Source organism: Saccopteryx bilineata, chromosome 1, assembly GCF_036850765.1.
Source record: "Saccopteryx bilineata isolate mSacBil1 chromosome 1, mSacBil1_pri_phased_curated, whole genome shotgun sequence".
Lineage (NCBI taxonomy): Eukaryota > Metazoa > Chordata > Mammalia > Chiroptera > Emballonuridae > Saccopteryx > Saccopteryx bilineata.
The window spans coordinates 368,882,202-368,906,334 of NC_089490.1; the positions used below are offsets into that span (position 1 = coordinate 368,882,202).

The following is a 24,133-nucleotide window of genomic DNA, read 5'->3' on the forward strand; positions in this document are numbered from 1 at the left end:
GTCTGGCTGTGGGTAGTACACTATGATATTGTGTAAAGGCTTCCCATAATAGGAAAGAATTTATTTATTTATTTTTCATTTTTTTATTTATTCATTTTTGGAGAGGAGAGAGAGAGACCGAGAGAGAGGAGAGAAAGACAGAGAGAGAGAAGGGGGGGAGGAGCCGGAAGCATCAACTCCCATATGTGCCCTGACCAGGCAAGCCCAGGGTTTCGAACCAGCGACCTCAGCATTTCCAGGTCGACGCTTTATCCACTGCACCACCACAGGTCAGGCAGGAAAGAATTTTGATAATCAGAATTTTAATTACTTGGATATTGATTTGTATACCAGTTATATGTCAGTTTAAAAAGAAGATGAGGTTCTGAGAAGTTTGGTGGATGTTATTCTTAAATAGTTAGAGAATAGTTAGAGAAAAGCCCCTGCATTTCTATGATGCTATGGCCATGAATAATTAAGAAAATAATAAAAGGAATTAGGGAACTTAAAAGTAGGAAGCATTTACAAATGTTCGATGTCATTTGAAACACTTCTCAGGGCAAGAGTGGAAAGTAAACATTGAAAGTAATTTATGAACATTTTATTTCAGGAATAGTAGGGTGATTTCAAGTTGCCATGTGAAAATTATTGTTTAAATTTATAATTAGAAGGCTGAGATACATTTCTAATGACATAGAATGTGCATCATCAGATGTAAATCCTAGTGGCAAAACCCGCTGGCTTTGGAATCAGACAAGATTTAAAACAGGGCTTCTCAAGTTAGGACTGGTTAACCACTTGTATAACTGATGTCACTTATCTCAGGCTTAGTTCCTTCACTTGTAAAATGGGTATATTAAAAACATCATGTCGGCCTTGGCCAGTTGGATCAGTGGTAGAGCATCAGCCTGGCATGTGGAAGTTCTGGGTTTGATTCCCAGACAGGGCACACAGGAAAAGCACCCATCCGCTTTTCCACCCTTCCCCCTCTCCTTTCTCTCTATCTCTCTCTTCCCCTCCTGCAGCTAAGGCTCCACTGGAGCAAAGTTGGCCCAAGCACTGAGGATGGTTCCATGCTCTCCACCTCAGGCACTAGAATGGCTCCCATTGCAATGGAGTAACGCCCTAGAGGAGCCGAGCATCGCCCCCTGGTGGACATGCTGGGTGGATCCCTGTCAAGCGCATATGGGAGTCTATCTCCCCCCTCCCCCCCCCCAGACTTCTCACTTCGGAAAAATACAAACAACCCCCCTCCCAAAATACACCATGTCACTGGATTGTTAGGTGGTTGTGGATTTATGGTGCATTAAATGTCAGAATGGTGTGTAGCAACTTGAATAGCACTCCTGAAATTTAGATCTGACTAGAATGGGCACTCAACAAGTAGCACAAGGTTGATGTGTAGCTCTACTGGTGGGTGATTTTGTTCCCCAGAGGATATTTTGCAATTGCTAGAGACATTTTTGGTTGTCACAGTTTGGAGGGTATATGCTATTGGCATCTGGTGTATTCAGGCCAGAATGTTGCTAATCATCACACAATGCACAGGACAGTACTGCACAAGAAAGAGCCCTTCTTAAATAGTGGTGTGGAGTTGAGGAAATGAGCTAAAGATTGGGTAAAATTCATCTCTCTCTCTTACTTATCTAAGCATAGCAGTATGTTGAAACCCTTCAAAAAGGGATAAAGTGATTTTTTGGAAGGTATATTCATAGGAAATGACCTTCATCCTTCATACTTTCAAAATAATTATTAGAAAATAAAACGCATGTTAGATAAACCAGGATAAAATCCTTCTGCTGCTTCTTTGCACACAAAGTTATCACCTGGACTGCTTATTAAAATATAGATTTCCAGGCTTTACTCCCATCATATTGTGATTTGAAAAGTCTGGGGTGAGAAATCTGCATTTTTAATAAGCATTCCAGGGAATTCTGATGCCCTTGGTTTATAGATGACAGTTTGAAATAATTCTTCCAAAGGGCTGAAGAGAGTGGATGCATAACTCATATAAGCACTTTGGAAAATCCTGTAGCATTATGTAGCTCTGGTCCTCTTTATCCTTAAAGCCTTAGGCCATCAGTCTCATTACTGTCGATGAATGGATCCACAGAAAGACAGTACACATTTGCTAGTACCCAGGCTGCCTACTCACATGACCAAAACTCCTGCATCATTTGCCCTTTCCACCTTCATTCCTTCTGTTGCACGGGTACCACCTCCAAATTCCCAGAACAGTGGAAAGATGTGTTTGCCTGACTGGCCTTTGGGAACACACACCATTTAACACCAGGTCTAAAAAATGTGCACCATCTACTCCCTCCTATTTCCTCTCAGCCCTAAACAAGACCCCCCAAAGGGTTCTGGGGACTGCACACAAAAACATTTGGATGGTAGACTTAAGAGAGGTGAACATTCTTTCAATTTAAAAGTAATAATCAAGAATTAAAATATATTTTAAATAAAAATTTATTATAATTTTGGATTCTTATTTTCCAAAGACAGGTTGCGAGATTTTTCTGGAAAATAAATCTATACTTGGCAGAAGTTTAATGTCACTAGATGTGTGGCATTTTCATAATTATTTTGAGAAATAGAAAGTTTGTGTCAAACAGGAAATAAATTATGTTTTCACACACACACACACACACACACACACACACACACACGCACACAGATACCTATTCAGCAAACGGCACAGAGGAAAAATGGAATAGAACATTCACCTTCTGACTCACTGTTTACCTCAGTGGAGCGAACCTCTGAGGACAGGGCATATTTGGCTGTATCAAGTAAACAGAAGAATTTGACCCAGTTTAGGATTCACAGAAAAAGAGTTGATCCACGTCAACCCTCTGTAGCATCCTTTTTCAAATTCCAGTAGTAGATGAATAATGATCAAAACTCCTTTCAGAAAACTCAAGTCTTTCATAGTTACATTTAACTGTGTCCCCTGGAAGAATTAGAGCTTCTATGGGCAACCAGTTTTGACTGAGTTAAAGGTTCAGAGTTTGACTTGAGTAAACTTGCACAGAGTATACAGCTAAGCTTATTAGATATACTATGTCCCAAAATTTCTCTGTAAGATAATATTTCTAAAGTTATCCAGATATGGAGATGTTTTTCTTGTTTAGTATGAACATTATAAAATATTTTTTAATATTAAAGTGGACTTTCTACTTGCAGATGGATAAAAATGTTAGCATCACATTTCCAGCATTTCTTTTCTTTCTTTTTTTTAAATTGATTGTTTTCAGAAAGACTGGGGTGGGGGAAGAAAAAGAAAGAGAGGGTGAGGGAGAGAAACATCCATTTTGTTGTTCCACTTAGTTGTGGATTCATTGGTTGTTTCCTGTACGTGCCCTGACTGGAGATTGAACCACAACCTTGACGTTCGGAATGACGCTCAACTGACTGATTATTTTTCTTGAATCGTTATGTATATTTATGCTCCTGGCAGTGTGCCTCAAACACAATCTCCCCACCTACCCACATGCAAAAAATAAAAAAACTGAGACATATATGAAGTAAACATATTTTGCTTATAAAAACATGTACTAAGGGGCAGGAGATTTTCTTGGGGTATTTAAAATATGATATCATTCATAAAATTTTAATAGATATACTGATTTACGGCAGTTAAAAATAGTTGTATAATCTGGAGCACAGTTCCACTCATTATTTTTCCAATAGCTCTTTATGAGTATCTGCTATGTGCCCGACACATAGTATTGGGGATGTAACAGTGTGTCTAAAACAAGCTCTACCCCTTAAGCAGCTTACATTGTAGACTGAGATATAAACCAAAAACATATACAATGATTTATTAAATTTGTGTAAAATGCAATTACATCTATGAAGTATGTATAGCCATATTTATTCCTTGCTTTTCTAGCATTTCAAGATAGTCCGTGAATCTGTTTGCAATGGCTCTAGGCGATCAAGTCCAGAACATATTTTATTCTTTTAGGAGAAAAGAAAAAAAAAAAAAAACAACATTCTAATTTAAAATTGCTTGTGATTAACTTAACCTGAAAAATTTAGATCTATTAACTCCTTTTGTTTTTTAGGGTTTTTGGAGCTGCCATACTTCTTACCTCTACCCTGAATATGCTAATCCCATCAGCAGCCAGAGTGCATTATGGGTGTGTCATCTTTGTTAGGATACTGCAGGGGCTTGTTGAGGTATGGAACTACAGGATGACAGCGTCTTAAGGTTGCCATGTTATTAAGAACCAGCAGACAGTCTTTGTCTTGATCTACAAATAAATATGTCTTATTGGATTGTGTCTACATTGTGTTAAAAAGTTGGAAAAGTTAAGCAATCAGCTATTTTTGCATTAAAATGATGCTAAATTACAACTGTGACTGCTTACCTCCCCTTCTCTAGAATTGTGTGGTATTAAGGACATGTTTAGTGACTGACTTAAAATAAAAAGAAAAGAAGAAGGACAGGCACTTTTGGTATTATATTGTGATAAAAAAATTTTGAGTTCGTCTTTTGCTGTCAATAACCATGAATTAATATCTCCTGGGAGTTTTATACCAAGTCCCTATTGGCTTTGAATCATTATTTGAGTTTTCACTAATGTATTTCATTGAATATATTATTTGGGTATCTAATCTAGAGACTGACTTTTGCTCCATCAGCCTACTGCCTTTGAAAAAATAGCCTTTAAAACATTGAGACTGGCCTGCCTGTTACCTCTTCTATTTTCAAGGAGTATAGTGGAAAAGATAAATCAGATAAGATATTAAGACACTGAAAACAACTTCCTTACTGCAAAAAGAAGGAAAAATTGATAGGATCAAAGTAACAGAAAAAAGGGTACAGTCATTTACTGGGAGTCGAGAGATATGGGTTCTAGGAGCTCCCTTTGGATACGAAAATCCACACACACACAAATCCCTTATCTAACTGGTATAATGTTTGCAAATAATGTATGTACATCCTCCTATGTACTTATACAATCTTCAGGTTAATTATTATACCTAATACAATGTAAATGATCAGTGAATAGTTGTTATACTATATTATTTAGAAAATATCAATAATAAGACAAACCATGGTATGTCCAACTACATAGTACATGTCAGCAAAAAAGAAAACATTTTTCCCCCCTGATAGTTTTGATTTGAGATTGGTTGCATCTGCAGATGCTGGACTTATGGCTATAGAGGGGCAGCTGTATTTTAAGGGTCTAAGTTCTAGACACTGCTTTCAGGAAGTGTGAGCCTTAAGGATCTAAGCTTTACCTTCCTTTGTATGCATTCCTTATATTTGGGAATCACTGAGTTTAATGCTTCAAAATAAAGTCTTCCAAATTTCTCAAAGTGTTCAGAATTGAAAATGAACTGAGTAACATAGAATCTTTTATTTTGCCTTGATCAGAAGAACACTGAGGTAGAAATAAGACTTGAAGGGTGGGGAGAATTTGAACAGGTCACTAAAAAGATGCCATGTCTTACTTGGTCTGGGTGGAAAGCTTTAAAGCAGAATGTCAGGGAATCAGCGAGTCCCATGAATAGTAGCTTTTCCTTGTGCCCATTGTAAGGAAACAGCATCAGAGAAGGGATGTGCTTATTTCCAATGACCCTGGATCCTGAATGGCTGATCTACATCTTCCCCCTTCACAGGGTGTCACCTACCCAGCTTGTCATGGAATATGGAGCAAATGGGCCCCTCCGCTAGAGAGGAGTAGATTGGCAACTACATCCTTTTGTGGTAAGTACTGTGTTCCAATTTAGTTCTGGTGGGTGAAACTTTAGTAACAATAAGAGTTGAAAACTGATAGAGGTCACCTGTAAAACCATTTGGGGAGAAAGAGAAAGAGAACATGAGGCAAGGTTTTCGATGGCCACTTCAATTTCTTTGATTCTTATTGGTCTCCTTTAATCTTCTATTTCTTCTTGTGCTTTGTATTTTTTCTAGTTCATCCACTTCATCTAGGTTTTCAAATATATTTATAAATGATTTTTATTTTGTCTTTTAAATTTAATTTTAATTTTAGTCTTATTATTTTGAAATTTTTGTTGTGTCCTGGGTAAGTTATATCTGCTTGTGTAGTCTTGTATTCCTGGCTACATTTGTAGGAGTATATATGTGTTTGGAGATGTGTGGGTGTGAATGTATATGCCCCCAAGTGTGCATATGTGTGTTTGTGTGAGCAAACCAAGGGACATGAGATAAAGTCAAGAATTTTTATTGATTTCACTTATTTTTCTCCCATTTTTCTTTCTACTTTAGGCTCCTATGCTGGAGCTGTGATTGCAATGCCTTTAGCTGGCATTCTTGTTCAGTACACTGGCTGGTCTTCAGTATTCTATGTCTATGGTATGTTATTTTCTATAAAGCAGAGTTAAAAGAAATGCATATAAGTTAAAATAGTGAGATAGATCACTAAATATACTTCTGTGTTTACTTACTTATTTTGTTCCTCACTAAGAATCCTTTTCTTACATCTTGAGGAGATCAGGGAAAATGTTCTGACTCTATGGTTTTCTGTACATTGTTATTTATTGTTTTAAAAAAAGCAACCACATCGCTGATGGGAACTTGGGGATGTATGATACAGGATGGCCTTGGTTTTGAATTAAAAAATTAATGTTAGCTCTTGACTCAAAGCTGATTAAAAGGAAAGAGCTAGGCACCCACTTCTCATCTTTGCTTCAGTTTTCTTGATTACTTCCCTGTTCGTGCCGCCTCAAGGCTGAGTCGGGTTAGAAAGCAGCATGATGATAGTAATGCTAACAGAACAATTCAATTTGCGATGAAATATTAGCAGTCACTTGAATTTTCATACTCCTTTCCTCTGAATTAAAGGAGAGTAAGTCCCCAAACGGAAATAAAACAGGACAGGAAACCCAAAGCTCAAACTCCCTTTCTGTTTATTTTCTATCTAGAAGCTGAAAGCTTACCACTTGAAAGTACCCCCAAAGTCTCTAAAAGACACCTTTTAATAGCCAGGAAAGGGAAAATATAAGAGAGCTGAATTCCAGCTGATATCGTCACTGATTAATACCATCTTTGCACACGGACATGAGAATCTGAAAGATTAATGAAGTTATGCGGTCGAGCAGAACAGTTATCTGGCTGCTTCCAAATTTGCCACGATCCATTTCCACTTTGAAATGTTCTCATCAGAGCAAATCCTTATGTTTGTAGAATGTCATTAAATATACTTTATAAGAGGGGCTCTTATTCTGGCTCAAAAGTCCTAGACAGTGTGGATTTATGAATGCTCTAAATTGTAAGCCATACATACATTTATACATTCTTTTCTTCTGGGGAGGACTTTTCAGCAGATTTTTAATCCATATCTTTCATTAGATTTTCAAGAGTTCATAATTCAAAAAAGTTTCAAGCATTTATTTATAGGGTACTTAGCACAAGTTGAAAAGGCTATTCATTTAAATCCTCTGATTTGTGCCTTGGTCCATTACTTAAGTGAAGGCATGATACAGCTTTAAAGTAAGGGTACTAATTTCCACAAAGCATTTATGAAAACCAATCTCATTATATCAAGTTATAACTTATTTTATGTTTATCATTGAATGGTATGAAGTTTAAATATTAGAAAATCTGAAAGTATTGTATGATGGTACTTGCTTACTTGCTATATGTAAGAAAAGTTGGGTATTTGAGCCACACATTTAATATCGATATTTTAAAACTTAGTAGAATAAGACCTCTATAGTGACTAAAGTTTAAAAAGATAATGCATACAGGGTGGGGTGTAAGTAAGTCTACAGTTGTTAGTATGGAAAATAATACAATAACTAATAAATAAAAATATAAGAATTAACTGTATTCTGTATACTCACATCTGTAAACTGACTTTTACTCCGCCCTGTAAAAAAGCAATTATCTGTGTATCTGGCACTTTAGATGCATAAAGAGAGTGGTAATGATAATTATTTCTGAATCACAAGAGCTCTCATTTATCGAGTTCTTATTTTGAGCCCTCCACTGTGCTGGTTGCTTTATGCATCATCTCCTTTAACTTTTCTTTGCCACAATCTCATGAAAAGTAAGATTAAAAATCTCATTTTATAGTGGAGATTTAGAGAGATTCAGTTCCTGATCAGGCTTCATACTAATAAAGGACATAGTCAGGATTTGAATCTGGGAGACCCATAGTCCATAGTCAGTACCCTATACCGAATTCCCACTGTCTGTTCCAGAATTGTGTGTGCTGTCATGTTCAGTAATTAAAAGGAGCATGGCACATCAGAAACTATGGCATTATGGAATCCTTCTTAGAGACTGGGCAAGCAAAAAAAATAAATAAGTATTGGGGCGATCAGGGACCTTTAGATTGTCACCCAAGGGAGAAAGGACAGTATGAGGAAAAAGGAAATGACCAGCTACTGAGAAAGAACAATAAATCACTTGAAATACCATATTCCCCCATGTCTAAGATGCGCCCATGTATGAGACACGCCTTAATTTGGGGGCCCGAAATTTGAAAAAAAAAAAAACATGTATTACATAAAATTATTGAACTCAAGTTTTATTTATCATAAAATTTATACAACTCCTCACCACTGTCAAAACTCCTATCCATTAGCTGTCCTCATCTGTATCTGATGACGAATCACTGTCTTCAACAATGAGCGCAAAGACAAGTGCAAAAAAACCCCCAGGAAATGCAAATAAGAAGAATCTACAACCACTGTGTAAGACGCACCCAGTTTTTAGACCTCAAATTTTTTGACAAAAGGTGCATCTTATACATGGGGAAATACGGTAATTTCTCTAATTAATGCTTCACGATTTATATTGCACAATAAGGGCACATTTTACTGGAGAGAGTGCTAAATAAAGAAGGGGATGAAGAGAACTGGCAAGCAGTTTATTGTACTGAAATTTATAACATTCATCTGCCTCCAAAATGATCACTAGACAGTAGCATGGACTGGAGAAAATATGGATACAGCCTCTTAAAGTGGAAGATGTTACTACATAATTATAGAAGCCCATTTTTTAAATGTACAATAGCCACTCAAGCTAAAATAATTTCCTAGATTTTACTTAATAGTCTGTTGACTAGATCTGGAAGTGCTATCAGGAGAGGTAAATGAGCATTTATTTTCTCTGGAAATGTAGACCACTCTTATATATTCAAGACAGACTAATAACAAAAGGATTAACTCCTTGTAAATTTTTTTTTTATTCAGTGAGAGGTGGGGAGGTAGACACAGACTCCCGCATGCCCTCACCCCCACCCCCAACACCACTGGGATACACACACCCAGCAAGCCCCATACTGGGCAATACTCTGCACATCAGCAACTGAGCTATTTTAGTGCCTGAGGCAGGCCATGAGCTATTCTCAGTGACTGGGGTCAAATTGCTGGAACCCATTTGAGTCATGGCTTTAGGAGAGAGAGAGAGAGAGAGAGAGAGAGAGAGAGAGAGAGAGAGAGAGAGAGAGAAGAGGGATGGGGAGGGGTGGAGAAGCAGATGGTCGCTTTTCCTATGTGCCCTGACTGGGATTTGAACCCAGGACTTCCATATGCCAAGCTGATGCTCTGCCCCTGAACCAGTCAGCCAGGGCCATACAATTCTTTGAGGACAGGAATTTTGTCTTGTTCATATTTCTCTCACTTAACAGAGTGTCCGGAAAAGTAACTGCTCATTAAATATTTGTGGGATGTATGAATGTGTTCCAAACCACACCATTCAAAATTATTTATTGTGAGTTTCTTGTGTGTCAGCATATTTACAGAGACAAAGGGAGGAATACAGGACCAGACTTCAGTAAGATTGAAGTTTGCTGGCAAAAAACAAGAAAAGATGGCTAAAGTCAGTTGTAGAAACAAACTCGAATTCACATTTTATAGAATGTATTTGTCACAAGATTTTTGTAGTCATATTCCAGCAAATGACTGTTGAATAGGAGTATTTTTAATGGGTTTCTTTGACTTCCCCTTTTGAACTCTTGCTTGCAGGAAGCTTTGGGATGATCTGGTACATGTTTTGGCTTTTGGTGTCTTATGAGAGTCCTGCAAAGCATCCTACTATTACAGATGAAGAACGTAGGTACATAGAAGAAAGCATTGGAGAGAGTGCAAATCTTTTAGGTGCAATGGAAGTAAGAATTTTATTATGGTGTATATTTCTATTCTTATTCTCCATCTCATCTCCCTTCAACCAACCAAAATTAGTCTATAAGTTTCTATTCGACAAAACTAACTTGGTTTCAATCATGATAGTTTTTATTACTTCATCTATATTCCTTGCCTTACTTAGGAATTATTGCTACTTCTTCCATCGGTACTTTTTTCTTTTTCTTTGTTCAGCATCTTTGAATCTGCCCTGTGGTACAGCCATGACTGTAAACCTAAGTCAGTATTTTTAAAAACAGTTTAATACTGTCCATAATTTAAACAATTTCATCCAATAGTTAATTTTAGATTGTAGAAAATACCAAATCACCAAATACAGTCATGGAAAAGGTTGTTGTTGTTTTTTTTGTTCACCAAATAGTCTAAATGTAGGTTTTATTCGGGTGTATTTATATTAGATGTGGTTTAGTAAATACTACAGCAGTAGAATGCCAATGACAGATAACTGATGTGAAAAATATTCTTAATATAATATAATTCTTTTATTGATAAAATGTTATCGTTTTCAGGATTATTATTGTGAAAATCAAGTATTATAAAGATAATGTAGCAAAACCATTTTTTTCTGATTCTGATTTGATTGCTTGGATAGAATCAACTTATAGAGAATGAAATGCATTTCTGTGTCAATAATGCAAATATTTTAGTCCATATGACATTAATATATCATAAATAGTAAGTAGCAAATTGCCATATAATACTGTAAAAAACTGGTAAACAAAAGTAATCTATTTAGTTAGAGTCAGTAATTCAGCACTTAATCAGTAATTTAATTTCCTTATGCTAAGAGTTGGAAGGTAGCACTCACTGGCTAGGGAAGCAATGCCCCTTATAAATTTGTTTCTTTTTTTTTCTTTAAAAAGGCTCCTCTCCACATTCTAAATGTATTTTGTTCCAGTTTTGCTCCTCTAACCTCATTTATTAGAGAAGCCTGTCTCTGACATTACATCCTAGGCAACAAGGTCTGTCACCCTTTGTTGCTGAGGATATGTCTCTTGACCTTTAATGAGTCAGAAAAATTCCATATTAGATATCATTTAGCAGTTAAATTCCAGTACTTAAAAATAATCCTCAGATTATAGTTTTCCCATGAGCTGAATAGACTGGCATTAGACTTTGCCCTTCCTGTTTCCTTCTGTAAATGGATCCATCATTTCTTTCCAATGGTGATTATTCAAAAGACAAATGGTGATGTGTGTGGGGGGGTGTTGGCAGTGTGCTCTGGTGCCCACCAACCATGGTGGCTGTGAGCAGAAGCTAAATATAGGCTGATCTTAGGTGAGTTCAAAATTTAACTGAGTATCTAGCCAAGAACAACCCGATCAGCCTATATCTTCGTTAGTTAAATGTGCTTCTTTATAGTTATTCAGATGCTGTGTGTCTAGATCAGGCATAAAAATTTTAAAACAATCTAAAATATTGTCAAAATAAAAACCAATTTCTAAAATGACCCCAAAAGGAACAGCCAGTGGGTAGATAAAAAGCATAGATAACCTCAAAATCCCCATATTCTATACCTTACTGCTTTTCTAAACATAATATTTTATGTCTTGATATTTTATACTTTCATTTAGCTTCAAAGTAAATTTTTCAAAATTACATCAGGTGGGAATAGAACTCATTTCTTATTTTGAACTTTCCCATTGTGAATAAATTTATTATACAAAAAACAGTAACAGAAACATCCATATATCCACTACATAGATCCAACAGTTGTTAATATCTTGCCTGACTTATTTCACTATATATTTTTTTGCTAAATAATTTAAAAGTGAATTAGATAAGCTAAATGTTGACCCACAAATATCTCATATGTATTGCTAGGAAAATAAGAATATTCTCCTTCATGAGCTAAATGCGGTCACCATAATTAACACACACAAAAAATAATTCCCTAACATTATTTCATACCTCGGTAGTCAAACTTCTAATATCCAGTTCAAATTCTAATACCTGGTCTATATTTATATGTCTTTTGTAGCTATATGTTTTAAGTTTGGATCCAACTAAAGATCACACATATTGCATCTGACTATATGTATTAAATTTCTCTTTTTTTTAAAAAAAAATTAATCAATTATAAGATACATATAGAATAATGCACAAAACCATAAGCAAACAGCTAGCTGAATTTATATAAACTAAATACACTTGTACTTACTGAATTTATATAAACTAAATATACTTGTACTTGCTGAATTTATATAAACTAAATACACTTGTAAAGCAAACAGCCAATTTAGTCTGTTGAGTGTTATCAGAATACATAAAGCCTCCTGCAGTGCCCAATAATTTTTAAGGTATAAAATTAGACACTTTTCTCTCATATTTGATAAAGTGTTTCGCAACCTGAAGAATAGAGTTTTTAGTGGTGATAATCCTGTTGTAAATAAAAGAAATACAAGTCCAGCAGGAAAAAGTGATTTCCTTCTAATAATATTTTAAAGTTATTTCTTAAACAGAAACTCATAATGCAGATGTTCCTTATTAAACCATTTTTATTATCAGTGAATAAGTATATTCATCTGGCACCATTTCTCCAGAACATACTAAATTAAAGGAAAAAAAAAACAAAACTCCTGTACTTTTTGAACCCACCTATGATACTGTCACCTGAAATTTTTATTCAAAACCATAGAACTCATATATTAGTAAGACAGGCTTTTGTATCGTTTCTTTTTTATTTATATATATTTGTGATCACCACAGTATAATTTTCTATAATATTACTTTTAAAGTGATATTTAAAAGGATCAAGTAGAATCATAATCAATAATAGCAATGATGAAGCTCTATATCCAAAAATAATTATTAAATCTGTGTAACAAAAAGTTTGCTTCCTCTTTTAACACTTTTTATTTGTATTAAATTTATTGGGGCGACATTGATTAAGAAAATTATATAGGTTTCAAGACTGTATTTCTATAATACATCATCTGTATATAGCATTGTTTACCACCCAAAGTCAAGTCTTGTTTTGCCACCATGCTCTCTACTCCCTGTACCCTTCACTATCCCCCCCCCCACCTCCTTCCTTCTGGTAACCACCATGCCCACCATACTATTGTCTGTGTCTATGGGTTTTGGTATATGTTTCTTTGTGTTGTTTGTTCATTTGTTGCTTTCATTTTTATATCCAACAAATGAGTGCCTCCTCTCTTACTAACTTGGTCAGGTCAAGGATCTCAAGCTAGCATTAAACAAAATTATTTTAGGCTATTGTTTCTTCCAATGAAGTAATTGAAAAAGTGTTTGGAAACATGAGAGACGTTTAAGTCAAATAAAAATTAGTTTGGGAGAAAGATACTTGTTTTATATTTGGGCATGTACAGGGTCTTTAAGTATACTGAGTGTAATTTTTAATGGGTGTCATAAGAAAAGCCAACCATATTTAGGTTGTTAAGTTTGAATGTCTTGACATTGGATGATATAGTCACTGTGCGAACACTGTAGAGTGCACTTACACAAACTTAGATGACATAACCTACTACTGTAATTGTATGTGCTGTGCTTTTATATGTCTGGCAGTGCAATAGGTTTGTTTACACCAGCATCAGTGCAAACATATGACTAATGTGTTGAGCTATGACATTGGGATAGCTACAGCATCCCTCGACAATAGGAATTTTTGCTCCATTACAATCTTATAAGACTACCATAATATATATGGTGCACCATTGACCAAAACGTTGTAATGCAACACATGACTGTAATTATGCCCATGGTGTGCAGAGTCACCAAATGCTTTAACCAGATGTATACCATGTGAGTTTTATAGAGCCTTACACTCCAGTGACACAGAATTTATACTGACATTCGTTGGTAATCAAGATAAGGTAGCAGTATCATTGCAGTTAGACTCTTAATTTTTCTTATTGTTATTTTTTTAAGGACATTGAATTTTCAATATACTAGATAAAATATGTTGGATGCCAACAAGATCATTGATTTGGCCATGAAATTTAGCTGAAGCATGTTCTATCACTGTTAAAAAAGAAAAAAAAAACCTAACTAAAAACAATTCTTGGAAACTGAGATCTATGTTTTTGGAATTAGTTCTATATAAATTTGGAATTTTGTGTATTCCCAATACTGAAATAATTTAATCAGAATAAGTGGCTGATAACCCCCCCCCCACAATGATTATTCATGCAGCTAAGATGAAGTGGACTGTTACAGTGAATGATTCACCACTTCCTGCCTACCTCTCACTCATACCCTAACATACCCGTCGTGAACATACAAAGCACCTATCATTCCCATGTACGTTAGAAAATATTTTAAATGGTCAGAACGGCTCTCTTTTTGGGATTTTAGAAATTCAAGACTCCATGGAGGAAATTTTTCACATCTATGCCAGTCTATGCAATAATCGTCGCAAACTTCTGCAGGAGCTGGACTTTTTATTTATTGCTTATTAGTCAGCCCGCATATTTTGAGGAAGTCTTTGGCTTTGAGATCAGCAAGGTACGTAAAAATGATCTTTATTTAACTAGTGTATATTTTTTGTATTTAAGTGAATATTAATTTCCTTTGCCAAGACTTTATCTTCTAAATTTCATGAGTTATTTATTTATTCAATCTACAAATAACCTCTGGGGAAAAAAGAGTAAGTAAGGTGTTCGTCTAATGCCTTCAAATGTCTGCTAGAAACTGCTCTTTGATGCCTGACCTGTGGTGATGCAGTGTATAAGTGTTGACCTGTAATGCTGAGGTCGCTGGTTTGTAAACCCTGGGCTTGCTCGGGCAAGGTACATACAAGAAGGAACAACTATGAGTTGATGCTTCCCGCTTCTCTCCCCTTTCTCTCTCTCTCTCTCTCACTTTCTCTCTCTATTTCTCTCTCTCTCTTCCTCTCTCTCCCTCCCTCCCCTCTCTCTGAAAATCAATAAATAAAATCTAAAAGAAAGAAGGAAGGGAGGGAGGGAGGGAGGGAGGGAGGGAGGGAGGAAGGAAGGAAGGAAGGAAGGAAGGAAGGAAGGAAGGAAGGAAGGAAGGAAGGAAGGAACTGCTCTTTGTTGCAGGGAATACAGAAAATACTGACCTAGTCTCTGCTCCATAGTTGGTGTTTCAGTTGGAACAGGAAGCTTCTCTCTGCAATCAAACATAACTTTTTTTGCATGTCACATCAGAGACAATGTACCAGTGCATGCAAAAGTATTTTATTAGGATGGAACTGTAATGACCAATCTAACTCTTCTTCACTGTTCTCAGAAATCTGTCTGGCTAAAAGATTTGAGAAGAACAAAAAATATCTGAAAACATTCTTGTATATTGTTTATGCGGTGTACTCATTTGACAAGCATTTGTTGAACATGATTTGTGAACTTTTGGGTTAGATTCAGAAATAAGAACATGGTTGCTGTCCTCAAGAGGTCATAGCTTGGTGGTGTTGACAAAAAAAAAAAAAATGTTACCAGTTACAGCACAGTATGCTAAACACTAAAGACATGTTTTCATAGCCACAAAGATATAATTATTTTCAGATTTTCTATAAGAATAAAGTAAACATAATAATTTTACTTTATATAAAGGTTTAAAATTTACAAGGTCCTTTCCTATTCATGGACAACCTTGTGTGGTTGAACAAGGGGTTAACTATCACCATTGCTCTTGAACTGATGTATTGTAGAAACAGAAACAAGGGATGGTATTGAAATTGCCTGAAGCCAAGTTGGTAATAAATGACAGAATCCAGTGTAAGCCCAGGTCTTTTGATGTTTCTTTGCTCTTTATGCCATTTAAATTCAGGTAAACCTCATATTAATTTAAGAATTTAGCAAGTATTTGTTGAATGCCATCTCTGTGTTAAGCCTTTTTTTTTTTTCTTTCTTTTTTTTTTTTTTTTTTTGAGTCCTGAATGTCACTTGTCTGTGCTGGCAATGGACTTGCCATTTCTCTTCATGTCATTACATAAGTCCAGCTGGGCTCGCTATTCATATAATGTCTCCACTTGAAAGGCTATCTGAAGCCTGAAACTGAAGGAAACCTGAGTTTAGGAGTAGCTATTCTGAGAGCTCTTTTATAATCCCTGTTTCTAAGGAAACTGTTTCCTCCATTGCTGAGAAGAATGGCTGCTTTAGACAAGGCTCTTCTCTCTGGAGCTGATCAAACATTGCAGGGTAGCCTTTGGGAGCTCTGAGAGGTGTTACGCTTCTCAACAAAGGCTGCTGGAGGTGTGAGTCCATTTTCACAATCTAGGACAAATGTGACACTGAGAGGCTATTAATAAAGTCAGGTCTCATGGGGGAGAGTGAAGGAACCAACTGAAGTTAGTGAAACTATATGGTCATTCTGGCCCTGGAGCTCCAATTAATTGAAAATGCTATAGTGAAAGCAATTATATTTTATCAAAACTAACTATTATAATCAGATGGGTTGATTTGATTAACATATTACATTTTTAACTAGACTTGTGGATAAATTCAACACACACAGATTGGCTTAAGGGTTTTGATGATACTGGTAAAAAAATTCTCTTGACTTACCTGAAAAACATTTAAATGAGTTGATGGACAAAATAGATCATGGGCTTTGAATCTAGGCTGCTATAGTTCAGAAACCAAGCTCTACAATAAACTATAATAATATAAAACACTTCCTTCTAAAGTGAAATAGAGGATTAAATTGCTTAGAAATTTAACCTATTTTAGTCATTCTCTATCTCAATTCACCATTAAAGCATAAAACAACCCAAGTTCATGATTGTAACACTGTACTATACACCATAGTAAAATAAACCACAATATTGGTCTCAAACCTTCAATAATGTAATTTGAAAGACATATTTCCATCAAATAATAGACTCCTCCAGCAATTATAATTAGCTAGAAACTGTTATTCAAATTATATTTAGTAAAAAATAAAAACCTCCTTATGTGTTTGTGTTTAAATTTTACTAGATCCATGTATGTGATAATACACAATTAAAATGCATTTTTGCTTTTGCGATGCCTAGAGAACAATGCCTTGCCCATAATTATTGGTCAAAAAAAAAATGTGTGTTGAACTGATACCAAAGTGCTAGATTTTTTTTTTGTATTTTTCTGAAGTTGGAAATGGGGAGGCAGTCAGACAGACTCCCGCATGCGCCCGACCAAGATCCACTCAGCATGCCCACCAGGGGGCGATGCTCTGCCCATCTGGGGCGTTGCTCTGTTGCACCCAGAGCCATTCTAGCACCTGAGGCAGAGGCCACAGAGCCATCCCCAGCGCCCAGGCCAACCTTGCTCCAATGGAGCCTTGACTGTGGGAGGGGAAGAGAGAGACAGAGAGGAAGGAGAGGGGGAGGGATAGAGAAGCAGATGGGCGCCTCCCCTGTGTGCCCTGGCCGGGAATTGAACCCGGGACTCCTGCACGCCAGGCCGACGTTCTATCACTGAGCCACCGGCCAGGGCCCGAAGTGCTAGATTTTAGATTGCATAGAAACTATATTCCCTGCACATCAACATGACCAAATTTGACATAAAAGTCTCTAAAATTGAAGAATTGACCTATATCTTCTGGTCTCTTAATTTATAGAAACTGAATATAAATCTCATAAAAGATATATATTTAAAGTGTAATAAAGATTGTTAGCCTTGTTATGAAATAAAAATAAATTTAAAATGCAGCCTCTTTGGGGTTTTGTCAAATGTATTTCTCCTCCCTCTGGCTCTGTTTCTATCTCTGTCTCTCTCTTTTCCCCTGCCACCTCCCCCACTAACGATAAATTTTTCCAAACATACTTAAGAATATAAAGTGGGCACATAAGTATGCATCACTCTGTGATAAGATTCAGGATAGTTTATTCATAAACTCAAAATTTCCTGACTCATAGCTCAGGAAAAAAAGTACTCTCTTTTAGAACATAAAAAGGATCAAAGTAAAATTTCTTAACTTTTCTCGTTTATTCTATGGAAGTTACTTACTACTCATTCTAGAAATGAATAAGCGGTCATTTGGAGGCAGTATTCTTTCTGCCTTTGTCCATGAAGAGCTCACGATGGGTTCAGAAAACCAGGACCATTAAATTGTTCACATTAGTTATGGTCACATATATTTCTTCCCTCTTGGTTTTCATCAGGTTGGCATGCTGTCCGCTGTGCCACACTTAGTAATGACAATTATTGTGCCTATTGGAGGGCAGATCGCAGACTTTCTAAGGAGCAAGCAAATTCTTTCGACTACTACTGTAAGAAAGATTATGAATTGTGGCGGTAAGTACATAAGTTATGTTTAGAGAACATACATATTTTTTTCACAAAGTTCTGCTCTACATAAGTAACTTTTTCTATACATATCAGCTATGTAGTTAAATCTGTCTCTTCGTTGCTCATTTATTATCATTTTCTCATCTTACTTTAGATTTTTATAACTTCTAATTTTAAATAACTGCATAACTAACTTGACCCTTCCCACCATGGAAACTTAAGGTTGTTTTTGGTGCTTTTATTAAAACACAGGATGGTTTCAGTATCTTTGTGTACAAATTATTACTATTTTTAAGATTGACTGTCAGAAGTGGTTTGCTAGGGAATTTTTAGCAGTTTTGGCTCATTGGTATTATTTACACAAATTTCTGAAGTGTTTTCATATGTTTGATTCTGAAGGTTTTGGCATGGAGGCAACCCTGCTGCTGGTTGTCGGCTACTCTCACACGAGAGGGGTAGCTATTTCATTCTTGGTCCTTGCAGTGGGATTCAGCGGATTTGCTATATCTGGTAATATACATTTTTAAAATTTGTACTTGTGACATCTGATTTTGGCTGGTGATAATAAGATAATCTATCTAGTTATCTGAATATACTCTACTTTCTTTTTTAAATATTTTGACTGTTGAGAAAGTTTACTCAACATATTTTCTCAAAAATTAAATTATAAAATAATAAAACATTAGTAAATCATTATTTACTATTCATTTTCTCCCAGCTTACTCTTATTTATTTATTTGATTAAGAGAACATGCCTCTTTCCCTCTGTGGAGTGGACATTACATACTAAGTATAAGATAAGAAATTATACCTCATTTTATTTTCATTATATCCCTGAGCTAAGTTGTCAAAAGTAGTTATTAAGCACCTGCTGTGTACCTAGCATTTTTAAGAAGAGTAGTGAGTATGATATACTCTATAGGCACTTGCTTCTAAGAGGTTTGGGAGTCTCTGAGTCAATGCTTATGTGTGCATTTCAGGTTTCAATGTTAACCACTTGGATATTGCTCCAAGATATGCCAGTATCTTAATGGGCATTTCAAATGGTGTTGGCACATTGTCAGGAATGGTCTGCCCTATTATTGTTGGTGCAATGACGAAGAATAAGGTAAGATGAAACAAAATAGATGTTCGGTTATAGAAGATTCTCTCCTGTGGTTGGGGAAAGGGTTGATATAATCTCTTTGACATTTCCTTTCTGGTCCGCTCACCACACTCTGAGTAAGAGAACTGATTGAGGCCCAGAAGAAACATCTCTATAAGAACTGAGTGAGCCCTCTTTCCTAACCAATAAGCAACATGCTTCTCAACACCTTTTAAAATTTCTGATATCCCTGATGTAGTTAAGAAGAAATAAAACCTTTTGCTCCTAGCTTATTAGAATAAGCATGCATAAATCTTCTGAGCTTTATTTATAAACCTCAGTTCAGACTTCCCTGCCATTATCAGTGAAAGGGTATAATTTTGAACTATTAGTTCTTCTATGTAGAGCTTCAAAATTATGGTTTACTAGAATGAAAGAAAGAAGAAAGGAAGGAAAAAAGGAAGAAAGGAAGGAAGGAAGGAAGGAAGGAAGGAAGGAAGGAAGGAAGGAAGGGGGGAAGGAGGGAGGGAGGGAGGGAAGGAGGGAGGGAGGAAGGGAGACAGAGAGAGAAAGAGAGAGAGACAGAGAAAAGGAGTGGAAGAAAAGTAAGTAAATCAATTATCAATATTAAAAAAAATTAGTAGACCACAGATATATTTGGAGTTTTATTTCAGAATATTAGGTTTAAATTTTTTTTAAAAACTGAAAGTTACAGCATTATAGAACATTTCTGTCACAGGATTTGTATAATCAAAATATTTATACAATCAAAAGGGGTATTTTCCCCAGAAGCTAGCATTTATGAAAAATTCAATGGTAGAGCATTTAGAGAAGATGTTTCCAACGTGGGGAGCTTATTCTCACAGTGCCACTTTTGTCACTGCAGTCACGTGAGGAGTGGCAGTATGTCTTCCTGATCGCTGCCCTCGTCCATTATGGCGGAGTTATATTTTATGCAATATTTGCCTCAGGAGAGAAGCAACCCTGGGCAGACCCTGAGGAAACAAGTGAAGAAAAATGTGGGTTTATCCATGAAGATGAACTTGATGAAGAAACTGGGGACATTACGCAAAATTATATAAATTATGGTACCACCAAGTCTTATGGTGCCACAACACAGGCCAATGGAGGTTGGCCCAATGGTTGGGAAAAGAAAGAGGAATTTGTACAAGAAGAAGGACAAGACTCATATACCTATAAGGACCGAGATGAGTACTCATAACAAAGCTAATTGCTGGATTTATTTTTAGTGTTTGTGATTAACTTAATTGTGATTGCACAAAAATTTTAAAAATAATATGGTGTAAACGTGTAAACATATCAACCAGGCAAGTCTTGCTACAAAAATGAAATCAAAACAAACTCATGAAGTTACCATCAAGTGCAATCTGTAGAAGTTGTGAAATTCCATTATTTCCATTCGGCTCATTTATTCTTACATTTGTGAGGTAAAGGCTGACCGATCAAAAACTGTAGATTCATGTAGTTATTCCTTGGAATCATCTGAGCTAAAACTCATCACCATATAATAAAGCACAACTAAAACAGTTGGCACATTTCATCCTACAAAGATTAGGAAGCCAAAGCTACTTGATCATGTAAATGCACTTATATATTTGTTACACTGTATTGCAAAATCTCATGCAGAAGTCCTGTTTAAAAAAAAAACAACGTAATGTCATGTTGGCGGCATCAGATGTTGACAACATTTAGGGAGTGTAAATCATGAAGTTGGGATATCTCTCAATTAGAGAAGAATATTGTGGGCTGGCAACTAGCAAGGTGTATTGAATAATTATTGTTATTGCAGAATGTGGAATATTTTGTTGGTTATCAGAGGAATGGCTTGCAGTGTTTTGTATGACGTGCTTGGGCACTTACATATCTGTGAAGGAGAACCTTTAAAATGAGGGGTATGCTTCATGTTCTTCCATTCACTTACCTAACAGTATAAACACTTCACATTTTAATAAATCTGACTTTTCATGTAGCATATCACTTGATTTTTGCAAAAAAATATTTAAAAGACTTCAATGTATTTTTTATTACAACTTTGTACAGGTTGTAACTTGCATTAGAAAAAAAAAAGAGATGCACACACCATAAAGAATCTAATAAGAACCTTACTATGGAAACAGAGCCCTGAAAATGCAATATTAACAACAAAAGAAATAGAAAATAATTTAGATATTCTTCTTCCTTAATAATTAAATATTATATAAAACTTGTGCCACAGAGCTATATATAATATAAAAAGATAAATTTAATAGAGAGATTGTAAGTAGATAATTTTATTATTTAAAATCCCATTTAAAATATATTTGTCTTATGTAGGACAGTAAATTATATTAAAATTGTATCTATATATACCTGTATATCTTATACATATCCATACACAGAAACATAAGAACAGTCTTCACACACATACAAAAATAGCATACACCTAATGTTGGGTTAGGGGGCTGCAATTTCTACTTTCATAGAGTCATAGAATTTTAGATGGGGCAGAGGCATTTTGCTTGTCACTTCTTAAGGCAACTCAACAGGAATTGCAACATTTGTGTACAAAGCAATGAGTGTAATGCATACAGTTTCCTGTCTGTATATTATCTTTATTTTGCTTGTGGTAGCTTTTTTGGGGGGGGGTTGGAATGATTTCTTTTTTAAAAAAAAATTAACATCAGACCTCTTTTTAACATTCTAAAATGATAATGATGCATTTCCCAGTTCAACTCAGAATATTATTGGTGTATTTAATTGTCTATTCTGGATATTTGATCTGTTCATTGTATTGTGCTAGTGACTGGAGGCCCTGCTACTGCAAATATAAAACATAAAATTTGTTTCAAAAATGCAAACCATCCTTGACTTCAAGAAAATAAAAATATCTTTTGCTTTGTGTCTCAAAGTGATGTAATGTGATTATAGATTCTGTTGTGTTGAATGAAAGATGTGGACTATCATTTTGTTGCTGCAAAAAAAAAGTGTTAATAAAATGCTCTATTTATCCTTTTGTAAAAAAATACATTAATTTGGGTATATTTTATTTAAATTATAGCTTTAATGTGAAATTAGCTTGTATATGATCCAAGGAAGCCAAATCTAGCCTCAAAAATAACATTTTTTTAAGCCACTTGAGATTTAATGGAAAAACATGGCATTTTTTAGATTTTTTGAGATATGATTCTGGACAGAGTTTTATATTAAGAAATAGGTCTGTGAGTCAACTCTAGCTTTCAATGACCATCTTCCACACCTTCTGCTAACCAAAAAAAAAAAAAAAGTAGGAAAGAACTCAAAACTTGTCAGGTCAATGATAATACCTAATTTTTTTTTTTTTTTTTTTTTCTGAAGCTGGAAACTGGGAGAGAGGAGAGACAGTCAGATAGACTCCCGCATGCGCCCGACCGGGATCCACCTGGCATGCCCACCAGGGGGCGACGCTCTGCCCCTCCCGGGCATCACTCTGTTGAGACCAGAGCCACTCCAGCGCCTGGGGCAGAGGCCAAGGAGCCATCCCCCGTACCCGGGTTATCTTTGCTCCAATGGAGCCTCGGCTGTGGGAGGGGAAGAGAGAGACAGAGAGGAAGGAGAGGGGGAGGGGTGGAGAAGCAGATGGGCGCTTCTCCTGTGTGCCCTGGCCGGGAATCAAACCCGGGACCTCTGCATGCCAGGCCGACACTCTACCACTGAGCCAACCGGCCAGGGACGATAATACCTAATGTTGATTGCACACATACTTTGTCCTGGGCACTGACCCAATCATTTTCAGCAGAGCATTCATGTAACTCCATGATGACTGTCCAAAGTAGAAAATCTTTTAATTCCAGATTACAAATGAAGAAACTGAAGCTGAAAAGGTGACTACTTAGCTCAGATTTCTTACTTTATCGATATGGAAAAAGGGGAGATTATAACCAAATAGCTTTGGAATCGGAGAACTCAGAACTTTACTGCTCATAGGGGTGTATGAGATGATTTAGTTGATACCTCTTATTTAACAAGTGAGGACACTGAAGGCCAATAGAGCAACTGACTTAATCAAGAGGACACAGAGGCCTGACCTGTGATGGCGCAGTGGATAAAGCATTGACCTGGAATGCTGAGGTCACTGGTTCAATACTCTGGGCTTGCCTGGTCAAGGCACATATGGGAAGCAACTACTGCAAGTTGATGCTTCCCATTCCTCCCCCCTCTTTCTCTCTCTTTCTAAAAAACAAAACAAAACAAAAAACAACAAAACAAGAGGACACAGAGGATGCTATGGATATGGAAAGAAATTGTTATGATAAGCCGTATTTTTATTTTTATTTTCCTTTTACACCAGGTCTTTATTTATTTATTTATTTATTTACAGAGACAGAGAGAGTCAGAGAGAGGGTTAGATAGACAGGAACAGAGAGAGATGAGAAGCATCAATCATCAGTTTTTCGTTGCGACGCCTTAGTTGTTCATTGATTGCTTTCTCATATGTGCCTTGACCGTGGGGCTACAGCAGACTGAGTAACCCCTTGCTTGAGCCAGTGACCTTGGGTCCACACTGGTGAGTTTTTGCTCAAACCAGATGAGCCCGCGCTCAAACTGGTGGCCTTGGGGTCTCAAACCTGGGTCTTTCGCATCCACTCCAATGCTCTATCCATTGCACCACCGCCTGGTCAGGCAACACCAGGTCTTTATTTAAGGAATTAGTTAAGAACTATTTATTTATTTATTTATTTAGTATTTTTCTGAAGTTGGAAACGGGGGG

The 24,133-nt window shown here is 36.2% G+C and overlaps 1 protein-coding gene across 1 annotated transcript in view; it reads left to right on the forward strand.

The window, feature by feature from the left end:
- The window catches only part of SLC17A6 (solute carrier family 17 member 6), a 40,502-nt gene extending 18,208 nt beyond the window's left edge, over positions 1-22,294 (forward strand). Inside the window, exons 4-12 of the mRNA XM_066251140.1 lie at positions 4,050-4,164; positions 5,617-5,704; positions 6,227-6,313; positions 9,934-10,076; positions 14,428-14,577; positions 18,176-18,308; positions 18,702-18,812; positions 19,283-19,410; positions 20,273-22,294. Coding sequence (XP_066107237.1) covers positions 4,050-4,164; positions 5,617-5,704; positions 6,227-6,313; positions 9,934-10,076; positions 14,428-14,577; positions 18,176-18,308; positions 18,702-18,812; positions 19,283-19,410; positions 20,273-20,608 — 1,291 coding nt within the window. The 3' untranslated portion in view covers positions 20,609-22,294. The remainder of the gene's footprint in view (positions 1-4,049; positions 4,165-5,616; positions 5,705-6,226; positions 6,314-9,933; positions 10,077-14,427; positions 14,578-18,175; positions 18,309-18,701; positions 18,813-19,282; positions 19,411-20,272) is intronic.
- Positions 22,295-24,133: the final 1,839 nt, after the last annotated feature.